The 18,250-nt window shown below is 43.5% G+C and overlaps 1 protein-coding gene across 1 annotated transcript in view; it reads right to left on the bottom strand.

Moving 5' to 3' along the window:
• Positions 1 to 18,250, bottom strand: part of ADAMTSL1 (ADAMTS like 1) — a 445,880-nt gene that overhangs the window by 130,307 nt on the left and 297,323 nt on the right. The window contains exons 17-19 of the mRNA XM_003260400.2: positions 9,356 to 9,535; positions 4,239 to 4,392; positions 2,238 to 3,363 (exon numbers count right to left, since the gene is read on the bottom strand). Of these exons, the coding sequence (XP_003260448.2) occupies positions 2,238 to 3,363; positions 4,239 to 4,392; positions 9,356 to 9,535 (1,460 nt within the window). The remainder of the gene's footprint in view (positions 1 to 2,237; positions 3,364 to 4,238; positions 4,393 to 9,355; positions 9,536 to 18,250) is intronic.

Below are 18,250 nucleotides of genomic sequence, written 5' to 3'. Positions count from 1 at the left end.
TAAAAAGTCTCCAACACTCAAAGAAATTGTCAGGACCTCTAATCCAGGGGCTCAATGTTCTCCCTGCAGGCAAAGGCTGAGCAGAGTCCTGATGACCCCTTCCCATTGCCCTGTCTCGTTCCACAGCTTTTTAGGAGGAAGTAGGAAGATGTTAATTTGCATCTTTTCCCTCATGCAGCCAATTGTGATTCCCTTCAATCCCAATAGTACTGATCCCAGGCAATAGGCCCAGGGGATAGAAATAAAACGTTGTACCTACACTTGATAAACTGACTGGCTGGTAGAGGAGAGGGCATGATGGTGGTGTAATAGGTACAGCAGGTGCACCGATAGGACTGAGTTGCAGGGCACCACCCACCTGAGTATCAGGCCACCCCTCATCACCCTGGGGCCACACACTGGAGCTACCACTCAGTGACCTCAAAGGGCTTGACTGAAATCTTTCCAACCATGTTATAAGGATTTTTTGGAGAAAACGACAGGGATAACAACAGTTAAGCTGATCAAGGAAAGTATGAGTTGTGGGGGTTGGAGGGCGTGGACAGAGGGGCAGGTTAAAAGCACAAGCTCTGGGGCATGCTGCCTGTGTTCAGACCATTTCCAGTGTTTCTATGTGGGTCCAACATCTGTCCCTCAGCTTTCTATCTAAGTGTGGTAACTACAACAGTATCTACTAGTTCCTACGATTTTGAGGGAAAATTAAACAAGATAATGCCTTTAAAGCACTGAGCACTATGTCTGGCATACAGTTAGAGCACAAAGAAATAATATTTAGTATTATTATCAAAGGTATTTGGTCTATAAGTACTAAGGCTGAGAGGCAGTATTACTGACATTTCAAAGGCAAAAAATGATGTGTGCAGGATGGACAAAAGTTATTATACATCTATTCACTGAGTCTCAGAAGAGTAGACAGAACTCTTCCTTGGAATCAAATAAACTTGATATTGAATGCTTGTTTCAGCTCTTTCTAAAATGTGATCTTGGGTGAGCTGCTGAACCTTGGTTTTCTACATAAAACTGGAGGATAATGTCAATCTTGTGGATTGAATGTTAGAATAAAAAATGCAGTTACTTATAAACAAACTTGGCATAGTGCCTGGAACAATAGATGCTGGCCTCCTTCCTTCCTTACCAAAAGCTAGTAAGCCACAGAAGACAATTAGTCAAACAATAGCATTTAGATGTAGACTTAATGAAAAGAACATTATGCTTGGATTCTGAGAAGATAAAAGGTTAAAATGAGGAATCTAGACTAGAGGACTATGATTCTGTGATTCTTTAAAGTGACTACCCATAATGAAGTTCCTTTTTTGTTACGTATCACAGCTCTGCCACATAATACAACCTTTAGTAAATTACTTAACTTTATGTATTTCCTCTTCTATAAGGTGTGGATAAAAATTGTATCCACTTCTATTCAGTGAGATAAAACACATGAAGAGTTTACATTTGCCTGGCAGATAGTCACTAATCAATTAATGACAACTATCTTCATTGCCAGGGCCCCTGTAAAGATTAAAAGAGACAAAATATGTACAAAGTAAGGCACAGGTAGTGGTAAAAGATATTATTAATTCTACTACCACTATTGATTCTACATTATGAATGGCTGTGACCCAAAGAGACCAGGAAGAGATACGTGCTGTCATCCTGATAATGATACATCAAAACAGAGACAACAGGAGATATTAGGATAATCAATCACAGGTCCAATTGGGAATAAAAGCTTTCTGGAACAAACAGCCTTGTCCAGCCCAGACACGTGATGGGCTCACCCATGGGAAACAGCAGGTGCTGGCTGCATTCTCTGCCCAGCCCTGGGGGACCACACACACGGAGTCAGTGTTCCAGTGTTCAAGCTTTTCCATGGTTCAACTTACAGAGTAGTAACATAATAATGCCTTGGCCTGGAATGATGTCTTTCTGCCAAAAGTTCAAAGCTATCCAGAGAGTATCTCATTTATCTTTAGGATCCTACAGGGATGGGGGTGGGTAGGCAATGTTGCTATTCCCTTATAAAGATGAGAACAGACAGTTTAGAAAAATGAAATAGCTTGTCTTTGCGCCAGTAGTCTATCAGTGCTAAGAGAGGGCCTGCACCCCATGATGGGGTCCCCGAAGCCAGCTCTAATCCCTACCCCTGGAAACACCTTGAAGAATGTGTAAGTAGTGTGACTTGGGCCAGATGTGGCCCCTTGCCTCCCTCGCAAGACCAGGTTAGCTACCAGGCTCACCTGTCACTGAACTGAACTTCTTCTCCATTCCTGGCCCAGCTGATGGTAGGCCTTGGGTGGCCGATGGCCTCACAGTGCAGAAGAACACTCAGTGTCCCGCTGGCCAGGGCCACCGTCTGCCCCAGGTGGGTGACCACCTCCGAGGCTGAGAGCTGCTGGGCCGCTGAGATCTTGCGCAGGATGGTGGGCTTGCGGTGTGGCCTTCGAGAGCCTCCCCCGGCGTCGCCGGTGGAGGAGGTCCGCAGGGAGCTGCTGAAGCCAGACACATGTTTATGAGGCGAGATAGACACTGGGGGAGTCCTGCGCTCCGAGGGCTTCAGGAGCGTGTCCTGGTGCTCCAGGTGGCTGCGGAAGATCTCCTGGGCCAGCTGGGCCACCAGGTGCTTGCTGTAGAGGTCGCGCAGCTCCTCGGGCTGCTGGGAGAGGTTCCCCAGGATGTCGTCCAGGCGCCGCTGCTCGGTCACCATGGTGAAGGGCAGGTGCAGGAGCGCTTGCTCTGCGCCCGGGTCCTCCTCCGAGGTCGTGTTCCTTTCCGCGGAGTCCTGCGCCTCCCACGAGGCCAGCAGCTCTCCGGGCCAGCCGCCCTGCTCCAGCAGCCGGGAGACGAGGTCGTCGTAGCGGCTCCCCGGGTTGGCGGCCAGGCCCCGCTTCTCCGCCTTGCTGCCGTTGGAGAAGATCCCGTTCTGGTGTTTGTGGGTCTGCAGGGCCTCCTTCGGGCCGGCCTTCCTCCCCGCGAGCGCCTCTTCCTCACTTCTCAGGCTCAAGGGCCGGGCCACGAGCTTGCGGTTGCCTCCGATGAGCTTAATTACAAAGTGCTCCCGAGCCGGGCCCGCTGAGCAGGTGTAGACGCCTGCATCGGAGGGCTTGAGGCGGTGGATCTTGAGGTAGCCGAAGGGGGCCACCGTGACGTGCGTCGAGCTGATGAGGTGCTGGCCGTCCTTCTCCCAGGTGATGAGGGGCTTGCGGACCCTGCGCGCCGGGCAGCGCAGCACCACCGCCGTCTTGGGGAGCAGGTAGGCGAAGCCCCCCACCACGAAGTGCAGCTTCCTCTGCCTGCGAGTCTGGATGTAGACCTTCCTGGCGGCCGCGATGTGCGGGCTGTGCTTCGTGGATGGCCGCCCGGGCCCTGGAAGGAGAGCGAACCCGAAGGGACAGAGAAAGAGGTGGGGAGAGAGAAAACCCAGGGTGAGACGCAGCCAGGAGAGAGGGGCAAAGGAAAGGGCCAGAGTGGAGAAGAGAAGGAGAGAAGAAGGTGCCGGAGGACGGGAGAGAAAGTATTCTTCAGGGTTTATTTTGGCCGGGGCCATCCTTTACTGCCTGTGTTTTTCGGGAGGACCTCATTCCCGGCTGTGGACCATCAAGCTGCCACCGCAATCAGAACTAATGAGCTGCAGTGGGCAACCCAATGTCTCCCTGCTGGGCCTTGTTACCCCTAGAAGCTGAGATGCAGAGTTCTAGATGGAGGGGGATCCCAGGGGAAAGCATTTCCTCTCATTAAAATAATTTTTAAACAAGAAATCAACGTCGTAAAGAGGCAGAGGACAGAGAGGAGAATGTTCTCCACTAAATGTTTGCCTTTTGGGTCCTGCAAGGCACCAGAGCCCTAAAGGACATGGTAAGGAGAGCCTAGAAGTGTTGCGGCTCTAGGGATTTATATTAAACAAAACAAATCTGTTTAGAGTCGTTTAAAACCCCAGAGTGGATAACATCAGACATCATTAGTAATACACTGCCTCCAGCTTCCAGATCTCTGTATGCCAGCAAGTGAACTTTGCTCTACCCCCTGCAAACTGTTTTTCCAGTGGAGAAGAGAATTTTAGCCTGGCCACGTGTAATTAAGATTCCTTTTCCATCTCCAGCTGAGCTCTCCTGCCTGCAGCCCTCCATGGGGTTCTACTGTCCCACTATTTCGCACAGGTTTAGGGAAGGCCACGGCGTGGTGGCTATAGCTGCTGCTGTGTGGGTTTTGTCTCCCTATTCCCTGAGCCCTGACATACTTACTTTCACAGGTTGCCAGCATACAGGGCCTGATGGAGGAAGAGAAAGGCAGGGGCGGGCACAGGGTGGAATTGACAACCGTTGAGATGCCGGTTTTCAGCATCTTTCGGCAAATGGCGCTTCGAGTCTGGGTGCCTTCCCCGCAGCTTGTGGAACACTGGTGGAGAAAGAAAGGCCAAATGCACATAAATTCAGGGAACTAGAAGCTAATTTTTTAATAGACTCTCAAACTCATCAAAATATGAGAAAAGTTGCTTGGAAAGGCAATAACCACTGTGATAGAAATACTAATTATGAGGTCACAATGTGGAAGACGTGCCCGTCTTGTAGACATTTTGCACTCTAAGATTTTCTACTCTGAAGTTTCCTGAAGACCTTTTATCTATTTTATGTATATAGCCTGGGATTCAGAGTTAGAGAGTTATAGAGTGTTTAAATCCCAGCTCAGTATTTCACTAGTTGGCAAGTTACTTAAATTCTCCCAGTCTGTTTCCACTTATGCTTAGTTTGCAAGCCTGGGAATTAAGTGAGATAATATATTTTAAATGCCATACATAGAAATGACAATTATTGCTAATTCCTTTTTCCTTCCTTCACAAGTAAGTGACAATATTTTAGTGTCAAGAATTAGGTAGTTATGAATGTACTTTGTCTAAGGCAGGGAGCTGGATGTTATGAAGAAAAGATGTGCAAGATAGTTCCTAATCTCAAAGAGCTGTCATTCAGATGAGGGGAAAATTCCAAATGCATTGTTAAAATGAAATAGTCCATTTGGGAAATATACGTCAAAACCACCATGAGATACAACTTCATATCCACTAGAATGGCCATAATAATAAAAAAAAAGACAACAAGTGTTGGTGAGGATATGGAAAATTAGCAGTTTCACTCATTACTGGTGGGAAAGTAAAATGATACAGCCTCTTTAGAAAACAGATTGGTAGTTTCTTACAAAGTTAAATGTAAATTTACCATGAGACCTAGCAATTTTACTCCTGGGTATCTACCCAAGAGAGACAAAAACATACATCCACACAAAGACTTGTGTGCAAACATTCATAGCAGTATGATTCATAATTGCCAAAAGTGAAAATCATCCAATGCCTATCAGCTGGTGAATGAATAAACAAAATATGCCATATCTATACAGTGGAATATTATTCAGCCATTAAAAGGAGTATAGTTCTTATATGTGCTACAACACAGATAAACCTTAAAAACATGCTAAGTCAAATTTTATAATATATAAATTATACCTCAATAAAGCTGTTTATAGAATTGTAATTACAGAATTTAGTAAAAACATACAATTAGAAGACAAGTAAAGTAGTATAAAATTAATGCTAACAATAATTGAATGCTTATAGTATGCTAGGGATTTCCTCACCAAGGTCTTGAAGATGATTGGAGTCTGGGTGGGTGCAGAGAAACAGGGATCAGATGGGAGACAGGGAAATTTCCAGAAAAAAGATAGAAAATTTCAGTGTAGGAGTCCCAAGGCAGGCATGGGACAGAACAGTTTGACAGAACAGAGGGCTCAAGTTGTAAGTGTCAGGAGCTTGAGGGTTAGTTTGGGGCCAGACTTTGGAGACCTTTAATTTTCAGACAAGAGGTTTGTAATTGGTCCATAAGGCAGTGGGAAGCCACTGAAGAGGGGGGTGATGTGATGAAAGAGGTGTTTTGAGAAGGTTAATCTGGCAACATTGTACGGAAGGGATGCAAGCAGGAGATGGATGGGAGGCAGGGCGTCGGGGAAGGAGGCTCTCATCTCCAGGCTTGCCTGAATGAGGGCTGTGGGAGTGTGCCACGTTAACTTGAAAAATGATGGTTAAAAAAAACAAAAAACGATCTTATATTTTCACGTGTTATATGCTAACATATTGAAGTGACACTATTCTGTGTGATGTGCTGTGATATATGCCACCCTGAAAGAAATTTAAGATGCAAAGGACAGTGGTGAGAATCAAACCCATTGCTTTTATAGTCTGACAATTATGGGTTCCAGATGCCACCCATTCCTTATTTTATTGTAAATGACAGCGCCAAATCCAAGGATCAGGTGGGATGGAAGTAAGAAGCCTGAAAATTTAAAACAGCATGGTCGTTTTAAGGCTGCTAAGTAGAAACATAAAAACAGAGTTTCAGGTCAGAAGACTGGGTTATGACTTTGGTCAAGTCTAGCTCTTTCTCTAGCTTCAATTTCCATATCTCTGGAATAAGGAAGCTAAACTAGAGCAGGGATTTTAAAACCATGTTCCATAGCTATGTTGAGGAAGTGATTCAGGGGCTTCTCAGGTGATGAGGAGACCCAGCCATCAGAGATCTGAGACCCCTACTCATACTTAAACCAAAACAGCTCTAATTTTATCTGTTTAAGATTATTGGCTTCATAGTAACATTTCATTTGATAAAGGGTTCTGTGGTCTTAATTTTTTAACAAGGTAACTAGGCTATAGGATCTTTCAAGCTCCTTCTAGCTCTAAAATTATTCTTTCTTTTAGAATTTTTTTTGAGGGGGAGAGGAGCAACTTCCACAGAATAGGATTTAAAAATATTTAATATCAAACTCTTTCAGGAGATTGAGGGTTTCTTTTAGAGAAAAGAAGTATGGCCTTTTGAGAGGTCTTACTTCCAGAATAGAATCTGTAAGTAATTTTATTTGAAATGTCTAAAACTTTGGCTTAATTCTGTCTCTGTGGGATTCTGTATAGTAACCATGAGATTGAGCCCAGATAGTGGAAGATGAAAAACACCCATAGATCATTTAGGTCTTCCCTTCTCCAAGGGCAGTCTCATGGGAGGTGTAGAATGCACATCTCATCTCAGCCAGACGGCCAGGGGAATGGTCATCAGGATGACAGGGCCAATGTGGAGCCCTTGTGAACACCTCCAGGAGCACTTCAATATGGCACCAGTTTGAGTTTAATCCCAGCAATTCAGGGATTACGTCCCACCATTCCCAGCCCCTTCTCAATGTTTGGAATCTCCATTCATTAACCCAGATAGCTCAGAAGCTAATAACATTCCTTGGATAAGAGCTGCCTCCTCCCAGTTCCCAAAATAGAACTTCCTCCTGAGGAAGACCAGGAGAGCCTGTAGGAGACCTAAGCTGTGGCCTCAGGCCCAGCCAGCCACGGTGAGTGCTTCCTTTCATTTCCTTTCCTTCTCATGACAAGTGAGCCCAAATGGAAGAGAATCATAAGGGTTCACTTTTAGTAGGCACAAAGTACATTACATGCAATATATATTAAATTATATTCAGTTTCATCCTCCCACCTACATGATGGATACTATTATATTTCCATTATACAGATAAGCAACCTAAAGCCAAAAAGGTTAAATAATTAGCCCAAGGTTATACAGCCAGTAAGTGGCAGAGTCAGGATTTGAACCTAGGTTTGCCTGTCTCTGAGTCTGAACTCTTAACAACATATGATACTGTTCTGAAGGCCTACTGTACTTAATGTGACCAATGGGACCTTTTTCTTGTCCCCAAATCTCAAGGGTCCCTCTCAAACCTGCAGGCAGAAAAGAACTTTTTCTGAATCTTCTGTGTCTCATATGCTTCAAAGGCCACAAACTCCAGGAACACAGGAAGACAATTATCACACACACAAGTCCCTTCCTCAGCAGTTCACTCATGACAGACTATCACCTGATAGATTTAGGGGAGCAATTCCTTTGATAATACTCCACTGAGAGAATGTTTTCATCTAGAGTCACTTGGCAAATACATCTCTGTTCTTCAAATGCCATACCCGAAATCAATGTTCCCACGGAAAAATTGTCACTAACATGCACATGCACACACACACAAATGTACACATGCTGATTTTACACACTTTATATCTTGAAATCAAATTTAGAAAGCATGAGAAAATAATTTCCCAAATGTTCTGAGACATTTGGCACGAGATACCACAAGAAGCAATTTTACTGCCAAATTATAAAACGTGTCGTAATGTAAGTTAACTCTTAATTGCAATGCACTTAGCAGGCACCATCTCATGGAATTCTATGTGGCTTGATAAGATATGGGCAAGAATTCTAAGAACCTATGTTAAGAGAGCTGGATCTTAATTTTCGCAGGCTGCTTTGCCCTCTGTAGGCAAGTATCTCTGTGAGGTATTTCAAGCAGCAGCAGCTCCCTCCTCTGAGTTGTATACTATACAAAAAAAAAAAAAAAAAAAAAAAAAGCACTGGGGTTAGGAAGGCAAATTCAAATGCTTATATGCTAGAAAAAGGAAGGTCTTAAATCTGGCTTTACAGACATTTTCACTTCAGGTCTAGTGATTCTGTTCTTGGCTAAATCTTCTTGTGAGGCAACAATTTTAGGGGGACTTTTCCATGGAAGACACACAGGCCTATGGAGCTGGAGAAGTCGAAGGCAACCCGAAGTGGTAGTGGCTGAAAACAAAGGACTTGAAGCTAGGTGTAAATGAATTGGCATACACTAGAATTAGAAGAGGCATTATTTAGAAAGATACGTTAGTCAGAGGTACGTCTCTAACTTAGCAGATCAAGTCGGGAATGGTGAATGCTGAAGCAATCACTTCCCAAAGTGCAGGACAACAAGGGAAATCAAATTCTCTTGCTGGGAAGCTGTTGAAGGTTTTTTGAGCCAGGAAACTAACAGTAAACAGGCAGGATTTCCTTGGCCCTCTTCTCCTAATAAATCATGTCCTTTATTGTCCAGTAACTTGGAAGAGACTTGCTCGAGAGGCTTTGCCCTTCCTGAATAGAGACTAGAAACATCTGGGAGTAAGAGGTACAGGGAGGTCAGGAGGAGGGGGTGGTGTGGAGATAGAAGGAGAAGAACCCAGTGTGTGGAAAAGAATCCTGGGCCAAAACAGCACCAATGAGGTCTGGTTTTGTTCCACGAGGAGCCCATTTACAATTCCAAGCTTCCGATTGTTGGGTAAGGGCTGGCTGCCTAACTCAGGTCCCTGCAGCCTCGTTAAAAGCTAGTTACACATTATGGTGTATATGGTTACAAAAATACTATTGCATACTGTTGGGAAGATTGTTTTGTTCTCTTCTCGCCTTTTCTATGTGTACGTCTGGGGTGCCTTCTCTTCCTACTTGGGTCTCTTTTGTTCTCTTCTGAGGAAAATACATACCTCTGTCCAGTCTGAGAGAAGCCACTCGCTGGGACAGTCATCTTTCTTGCATGCTTGCTGGGAGGCAGGTTTGGAAGCTGAACAGAAGGTCTCAGGAAGGTCCAGGAAGCTGCCATCAGCCATGCGCTGCTTGCAAAGAACCTCACGTTTCTGAACACCCCCGCCACATGTTCTGGAACACTGGGGAAAGAAAGAAGGAAGGAAGAAAAAGTAGACCCAATATGGGAAGGCAGTCTGTCTGACTGCTAATTCTTATCTTAATTTGGCAGAGTAAAGGAAGAAAAAAAAAACCCCAGAAGAAGAAGAAAAACCAGGAATCGGCCCAAAGGATTTTGTTTCTTCTCTTTGAGATGAATTTTGTAGCAAGATCTACCCTCTCCACTCTTAATCCCTGGTATTTAACTAGAGCATCCAGGAATTTCTGGGGCCTTTAAATCTTAGAAAGTTGCTCCTGAACGATGATTTGCAGCCCCATCCAAGACAACTGGTTTAAAAGGTTAGTATAATAGAGCGTTCAGCATATTTACGATCCAGGGAAAATAATCTGTGCTGCTTCCAGAATGAACAGGAGAGAGCTCCTGCCATCAGTATAAAACTGGAGAAATTAATTTGCAGAAAAGACAGCCCTTCCTCTAAGTGAAGGCACTCTACCACACAGAATGGGCATTAGATTTAGGGTCTGGTTTTCTTAAGAACCCCCCTGGAATACTCTTCTTGCAGGATTGATGATTTCTTAGGGCAGTGGGAGCCAGAGCCACTGAAATTTGGGATGCAAGAAAAATGGCCTCATGTCAGTGGTTTTCAGAGGAACCCCAATAAAACATTGTTTACATGTAACTGAATAGTTATGATCCAGGGGCATGAAGTGGGAGGGAGGTCCCTGAAGAACAGACTGTTGGCTGTTTTCAAATATGTGTCCCTTTTCAGAGCAAAGGAGTCCCCAGCTTTTCACTGGGCATACCACATCTCGGCATAAAGACTGTATTTGTCAATCTCCCTTGAAGATAGACACAGCCATTTGACTTAATGCTGGCCAATGGGATATAAACGGAAGGGTTGTGTGTGCTTTCAGGGAAGTGCCCAAAAAGATGGTGTGGCATCTCTTCCCTTCTCTTTCTCCTCTCTGCTGGCTGGAATGTGAACATGATGTCTGAAATGTAAGCTTCCATCTTGGGCTGTCATAAACAAAAAGTTAGAAGCCTGGCTTCCTGACTATGAAACCACCATACCTGCTCTGGACTGCCTGTGTTTATGTGAGAGAGGAAGACTTAGTTCTATCTTTTTAAAGCCAATGTTATTTTGGGTTTTCTATCACTTTCAGTCTGACATAACCCTCGCTAAGAGTTCAACCCACGACTACTCTGTGGTGGGGATATTTTAGTGTAAAATTTTAGGGAGCCTGCTGATTTCTTCCAGAATAGTTTCTTGTCATTAGCTTGCTGCCTTTGGGCTTGCTGAGAGATCAAGCGTGGTTTTAAAAAGCGTGAGAGTTTGTGCTGAAGTACCTACTTTGCTGGAGGAGTGCCCCTCTCAGAACTCACTTTGGTCTTTGTTTAGTACGTTGTATTCAGAATGGCTATGGGGGTTTTTGCCAGCAGTCAAGGTTATGATGGTGATACCAATGTCCTTGGGTACAGTCAGGACATTGCTGCAGCCCAGCTTTCACCTTCTTACTCAGTGGTCTCAACCCTGCATGCACCTCAAGGTCTCCTGGGGAGCTTTTAAAAAGTAACGATGCCTGGGTCTCACTTCAGACCCATCAAATCAGAAATTCTGGGATGTGGGTCCCAGGTACCAGTTTTTGTTTTGTTTTTAAGAAAGATATCAGTATAATCTTCTTCCAAGTAATTTTTCCCCAGATAATTCTATTGTGTCTCCAGGGCTTAGAACCACTTCTCCAAATGAATGTTCTCTCACCATACCCAATGGTAATAAACATGGGAAGGAAAATCCGGGACCCAGAGAGGTCTCTGTTAGGACCAGTGGTTGGACCCCACCGGAGCAAACATGCCATTTGTTTGCAGTTGTGAATGGCTTGAGGTCACAGAGCTAGTGGATAATGATGTTAGAAAAGCAATCAGCTTTGTCTAGTTAAGCCTTTTAGTCTTAGAGTCTTTTAAATAATTAAAATCAATGGTGAGCCACCTTTTTTTTGTTGTTTCAAATTAAAAAAAATAATTGAGTCCCCTAGGAAAAAGGATGTATTTTCTTATTGCTGGGATCAACTACCTACCCATTGAAGCATTGAAGGCTAACAAAAAATGCGAAATGACCCTACAATCTAGGTCTTATTTCCACTTTACAGAAAAAAAAAAAAAAAAGCTGAGGCTCAGAGAGGTAAACAACCCAATGAAGGCCACATAGGGGCTAGAATTGGTTTGTTGCCATTCATTGCAACATTTACTAAGCTCCTTCTGGACACCATGCTCTGGACACAGCTGGAGAAAAAGTCCAAACTCAGCTTCTCTCCTCTGTGGTTGTAGTAACTTCTGCATGCTTGCAGACCTAATGGAGGGTAGCGTGACTGTTGCTTCATGAGGAGGGCTCCTAGCCTGATCAGCACCAAGCCTGCCAAGAGCCTGGTCTTACTCTTTCACCCAACTGGGCTTTGCCATTCAATTCTTAGCTTCCACTCTTGCGACCATCCCTGACTGGCAGGAGCCAGCCCATGATTCAGGTTGGAGAGTAGAATTTAAAGTAGTTCATCTATATTCTGGTGACCCTGGAAAATTTAAGGAGTTCTCCCTAAACTCTGATTTCTGAGAGGCAACATTTAAACACAGCTCTTAGACGAGGCCATGAAGCTAGACCACCTGATACTCATTATAAGTCCTACCAGCCCCTTCTAAGGGCTTTTCTAGTGTGTCCTTTGGGCCTGGTTAAGAACAAAATCTATGGTCTCAGAGCTAATGATTCAAGTGACTGGCCTAAGCCTTTGTCTTCTTTGTGGCTCATTTCAGTGACTGTGTGGGCTCTTCTGTATTGAAGAAGCAAATTTTAATTTTAGCTCTCATTTGGTAGCAATTCAATAAGACATTAAAGGATTTCACTTCTTTAACTAATTTTGTACCCGCACTGCCTAGAATAATGCCTCCTGTGAATGTTCTCAATAAATGTCTGTGGCATTGAATTGAAGTTGGTACTTGGGAGAAATTTAAATTAGTGGCTAAGAATTCCATTTATCTAGAATAATCTTGTTGCTATGGATAACTAAGGTTTTAAATTTAGTTTTACAGTGTTTTGCATGATTTTTTAGGTTCAACCTTCTCTTATTGCTGTCAAATTCTTACATCGAACCAACAAGTTATACTATAATCAGATCAGTTATAAACTTTTCGTGTTCATTCTTTCTTTTTATAAGTAGCCAACTAACCACGTGGATTACTGACTCCTAAGGATTTGCCAAATTTGGGGACTATATTCTCCACAATACTTTCCATTCTGTGAATTACTAAGATTCTTCCATGAACTTATTGTAATTTTTCTGAAACCACAATTGTGGGAAAGAAACAAGTTTGTGCTGATAAATCAAAAATTTTAATTTTAAGCTCTGACCTCTCCCCTATGCCTACTCAACATGTCCACTTAAATGCAAATAGGCATCTTGATTTAAACATGCCTAAAATGGAGCTCTTAATACTGCCCTTCCAACCTCATCCCAAACCTACTTCTCTCTCAGTCTTCCCAATTCATTTAATTGTGCCACATCCAGGGCAAAAACTTTGGCCCCTGAGTTTTTCCTTTTTCTTACCACCCTTCCCCTGACATCCAATTCATGGCCAAATAAGGTCAGGTTTACTTACAAAACATATAAGCTATACTTCTAAAATAAATAATAAATCAGCATACCATAATCCATCATCTCTTGCCTTTTACTGGTGCTTTGGTCTGAATGTCTGTGTCCTCCCTGCCACTCTCCTAAATTCACATGCCGAAATCCTAACTCCCAAGGTGATAGCATTAGGGGTGAGGACTTTTGGGAGATGATTAGGTCATGATGGTGGAACCCTCAAGAATGAGATAAGTATCCTTATAAAAGAGGTTCCAGAGAGCTGCCTTGCCCCTTCTATCATGTGAAGACACAGCCACAGAGCACCATCTGTGAACCAGAAAGCGGGTTCTCACGAGACACCAAATCTGCCAGCACCCTGACCTTGGACTTTCTACCCTCCAGAACTGTGAGAAATAAATTTCTGTCATTGATAAGCTACTCAGTCTATGGTATTTTGTTTTAGCAGCCAGAATGGACTAAGAAATAGCGTTTCTAGCAGGATATAGATGATACACTCAAATGTGATCATTTGAAAAGAGTTCCTTCCTCCTGTTGGAAACCACATATTGTCTTCTCTACACTCTACTCTCCACACCATAGCAAGAGTGATGTTTTCAAAGCGTAAATGTGATCACACAATTTCCATGCTTAAATCCCTCCAATGACGTTCCCTTGCAATGAGAATACAATCCACACTCCTCTAACCCTGCCCTGCAAACCGCTACAGATTCTGGTTCCTGCCCTGGTGGAACTTAGACATTGTCTGGCTTAAATCCTTCCAACTTTATTAATTCATTCCACATAAATTTATTAAATGCCAATCATGAACCAAGCATGGTTCTAGGTAGGTGAATGTATAGCAGAGCAAGAGAAGCGTTGTACACCTCTGTAATCTTATCTTTTACGACTCCCCCCTTTCCCTGTATATTCCAGCCAGACTTGTTTTTTGTTGTTTTGTTCCTCAAACACGTCAAGCTTGTTTCTCCCACAGGGCCTTTGCATTTGCTGTTCTCTCTACCTGCACCATTCTTCTCTTAGATCTTCTTGTGGCTGAGTCTCTTGAATAATCCAGGTTCAATTCCAGCTGTGTGGAGAGGCCATCCCTAACCTTCCTACCTAGAGTAGTCAAAGCAGTCTCTATCACCATTACCTCATTTTATTTTTTAACATAGCTCTCATATTTTCAGAAATTATCACCCATTTAGACCATTAGCTCTATGAAGGAAGATTTTGCTTCTGTCGTTGCTCATATTAAGTGTTTGAGAATTTCATTTAAAACTTTTCCCCAGTATATCATTACATGTTTAATAATAAACATTAGGATTGAATGAATCCACCTCTAGTTTTCTTTCTTACACGTGCTCTCTCCTTTTCCTTCTTTTAAAATTAATGATTTGTTTGTTTCCCAGTAAATAAGTGGTCAGGGTATGAGCTGAACAGTGGAGTGACATTTTACATTAAGTTCTGGGAGTATATGATGTTTTGATATGATCCATAAATATTTACACTGTTGAAAATGCAGCGTATTTTTTTTCTCTGAGAGAAATAATAGCTGGTTCATAAAACTATTATCTCCTAAACCTCAAAATGACGTCAAGCCACTTTTCATTTAATCCTTTGATTATAATTCATACTCAGATTCCTCATGGGTCCTACTGAGGCCTTCAGACATAAAGAACATGCTCCCAAAGTTTCTGTTACCCAGTGATTGACATTTTAGATACTTCACTAGTGATGCTGAATTTGTGGGAGTATGGATCTCCTCAATGGCTGAAGTTTTCTTTTTTCGAAATATTTTTATGAAGCACATAGGCTTCTGTTCAATTTGAATAAATGCTCCAAAATAAACAAGTAGTTAAATAAGAACAGTTCTCAGATTCAAGCTGTCCAGTTAGAGTATTTTAGTGAATCTGGCAATAAAGAAAAATGTAGGTTAATTTTCTCTCTCTTTCAAATTGAGGAAGTAGATAATGAACATAATTTGTCTTATTTCAAGGGTATAGATGTAATAAAATTGTACTATAGAGTGATTACTCATTGAAAATAACACAACTGGGTTATCAGTTTGCAGATAGGACTTGATTTAAGGCACAGACCTGCAACAGTATATAGGTCTGTAACAACATGATGATAAAACAGCTGCAAGAAAAGTTTCTAAAAATTGCCATTTACAATTTTGATGTATACATAAAGCTTTTAGGATATTATCAATGGTAAGAAGATAAAGTCTAGACTCCTGACAATGCCCTTCACTTTGATCTGCATGGAGCTTTCCAGGCCATTCCTTGACATACTGCCATGTGCCCATGCTTTAGCTACAGTGGACAATTTGCCATTTCCTAGGCACACAGACACCTTCTCTGCTCTGGCCTTTGATCATGTCATTCAGTGCATGAGCAATGCCTGCCAGCACTTTGTTCATCCAGAGACTTCCAAGATGTGCTTGAAGGTCCAGCTCAAAAGCCACTTCTTGTCCTGGCTAGAGCACTAAGACAAAGAAGGATATAAATGGCATCCAAATTGGAAAGGAAGAAGTCAAATTATCCTTGTTTGTAGATGATACGATCTTATATTTGGAAAAACCTAAAGACTCCACAAGAGAGGTGGAGCCAAGATGGCCGAATAGGAACAGCTCCGGTCTCCAGCTCCCAGCCCCAGCGACACAGAAGACGAGTGATTTCTGCATTTCTGCTTGAGGTACCGGTTTCATCTCACTAGGGAGTGCCTAACAGTGGGTGCAGGACAGTCGGTGAAGCGCACTGTGCGCGAGCCGAAGCAGGGCGAGGCATTGCCTCACTCGGGAAGTGCAAGGGGTCAGGGAGTTCCCTTTCCTAGTCAAAGAAAGGGGAAACAGACGGCACCTGGAATATCGGGTCAGTCCCATCCTAATACTGCGCTTTTCCAACGGGCCTGGAAAACGGCACGCTAGGAGATTGTGTCCCGCACCTGGCTCGGAGGGTCCTATGCCCACGGAGTCTCGCTGATTGCTAGCACAGCAGTCTGAGATCAAGCTGCAAGGCGGCAGCGAGGCTGGGGGAGGGGCGCCCGCCATTGCCCAGGCTTGCTTAGGTAAACAAAGCAGCCAGGAAGCTCGAACTGGGTGGAGCCCACCACAGCTCAAGGAGGCCTGCCTGCCTCTGTAGGCTCCACCTCTGGGGGCAGGGCACAGACAAACAAAAACTCAGCAAGAACCTCCACAGACTTAATTGTCTCTGTCTGACTGACAGCTTTGAAGAGAGTAGTGGTTCTCCCAGCACGCAGCTGGAGATCTGAGAACGGACAGACTGCCTCCTAAAGTGGGTCCCTCACCCCTGAGCAGCCTAACTGGGAGGCACCCCCCAGTAGGGACAGACTGACACCTCATTCAACCGGGTACTCCTCTGAGAAAACTTTCAGAGGAACTATCAGACAGCTGAATTTGTGGTCTCACGAAAATCCGCTGTTCTGCAGCCACCGCTGCTGACACCCAGCCAAACAGGGTCTGGAGTGGACCTCTAGTAAACTCCAACAGACCTGCAGCTGAGGGTCCTGTCTGGTAGAAGGAAAACTAACAAACAGAAAGGACATCCACACCAAAAACCCATCTGTACATCACCATCATCAAAGACAAAAAGTAGATAAAACCACAAAGATGGGGAAAAAACAGAGCACAAAAACTGGAAACTCTAAAAAACAGAGCACCTCTCCTCCTCCAAAGGAACGCAGTTCCTCACCAGCAATGGAACAAAGCTGGATGGAGGATGACTTTCATGAGTTGAGAGAAGGCTTCAGACGATCAAACTACTCTGAGCTACGAGAGGAAATTCAAAACAATAGCAAAGAAGTTAAAAACTTTGAAAAAAAAATTAGAAGAATGGATAACTAGAATAACCAATGGAGAGAAGGGCTTCAAGGAGCTGATGGAGCTGAAAGCCAAGTTTCGAGAACTACGCGAAGATTGCAGAAGCCTCAGTGGCAGATGCGATCAACTGGAAGAAAGGGTATCGCTGATGGAAGATGAAATGAATGAAATGAAGAGAGAAGGGAAGTTTAGAGAAAAAAGAATAAAAAGAAATGAACAAAGCCTCCAAGATATTTGGGACTATGTGAAAAGACCAAACCTACGTCTGATTGGTGTACCTGAAAATGATGGGGAGAATGGAACCAAGTTGGAAACCACTCTGCAAGATATTATGCAGGAGAACTTCCCCAATCTAGCAAAGCAGGCCAGCATTCAGATTCAGGAAATACAGAGAATGCCACAAAGATACTCCTCGAGAAGGGCAACTCCAAGACACATAATTGTCAGATTCACCAAAGTTGAAATGAAGGAAAAAATGTTAAGGGCAGCCAGAGAGAAAGGTCGGGTTACCCACAAAGGGAAGCCCATCAGACTAACAGCTGATCTCTCAGCAGAAACTCTACAAGCCAGAAGAGAGTGGGGGCCGATATTCACCATTCTTAAAGAAAAGAATTTTCAACCTAGAATTTCCTATCCCGCCAAACTAAGCTTCATAAGTGAAGGAGAAATAAAATACTTTACAGATAAGCAAACGCTGAGTGATTTTGTCACCACCAGGCCTGCCCTAAAAGAGCTCCTGAAGGAAGCACTAAACATGGAAAGGAACAACCGGCACCAGCCACTGCAAAAACATGCCAAACTGTAAAGACCATCGAGGCTAGGAAGAAACTATAGCAACTAACGAGCAAAATAACCAACTAACATCATAATGACAGGATCAGATTCACACATAACAATATTAACGTTAAATGTAAATGGGCTAAATGCTCCAACCAAAAGACACAGACTGGCAAACTGGATAAGGAGTCAGGACCCATCAGTGTGCTGTATTCAGGAAACCCATCTCACGTGCAGAGACACACATAGACTCAAAATAAAGGGATGGAGGAAGATCATCAAGCAACTGGAAATCAAAAAAAGGCAGGGGTTGCAATCCTAGTCTCTGATAAAATAGACTTTAAACCAACAAAGATCAAAAGAGACAAAGAAGGCCATTACATAATGGTAAAGGGATCAATTCAACAAGAAGAGCTAACTATCCTAAATATATATGCACCCAACACAGGAGCACCCAGATTCATAAAGCAAGTCCTCAGTGACCTACAAAGGGACTTAAACTCCC

Source organism: Nomascus leucogenys, chromosome 1a (genome assembly GCF_006542625.1).
Source record: "Nomascus leucogenys isolate Asia chromosome 1a, Asia_NLE_v1, whole genome shotgun sequence".
NCBI classification, from domain to species: Eukaryota; Metazoa; Chordata; class Mammalia; order Primates; family Hylobatidae; genus Nomascus; species Nomascus leucogenys.
This window is presented reverse-complemented; position numbering and strand designations above follow the sequence as displayed.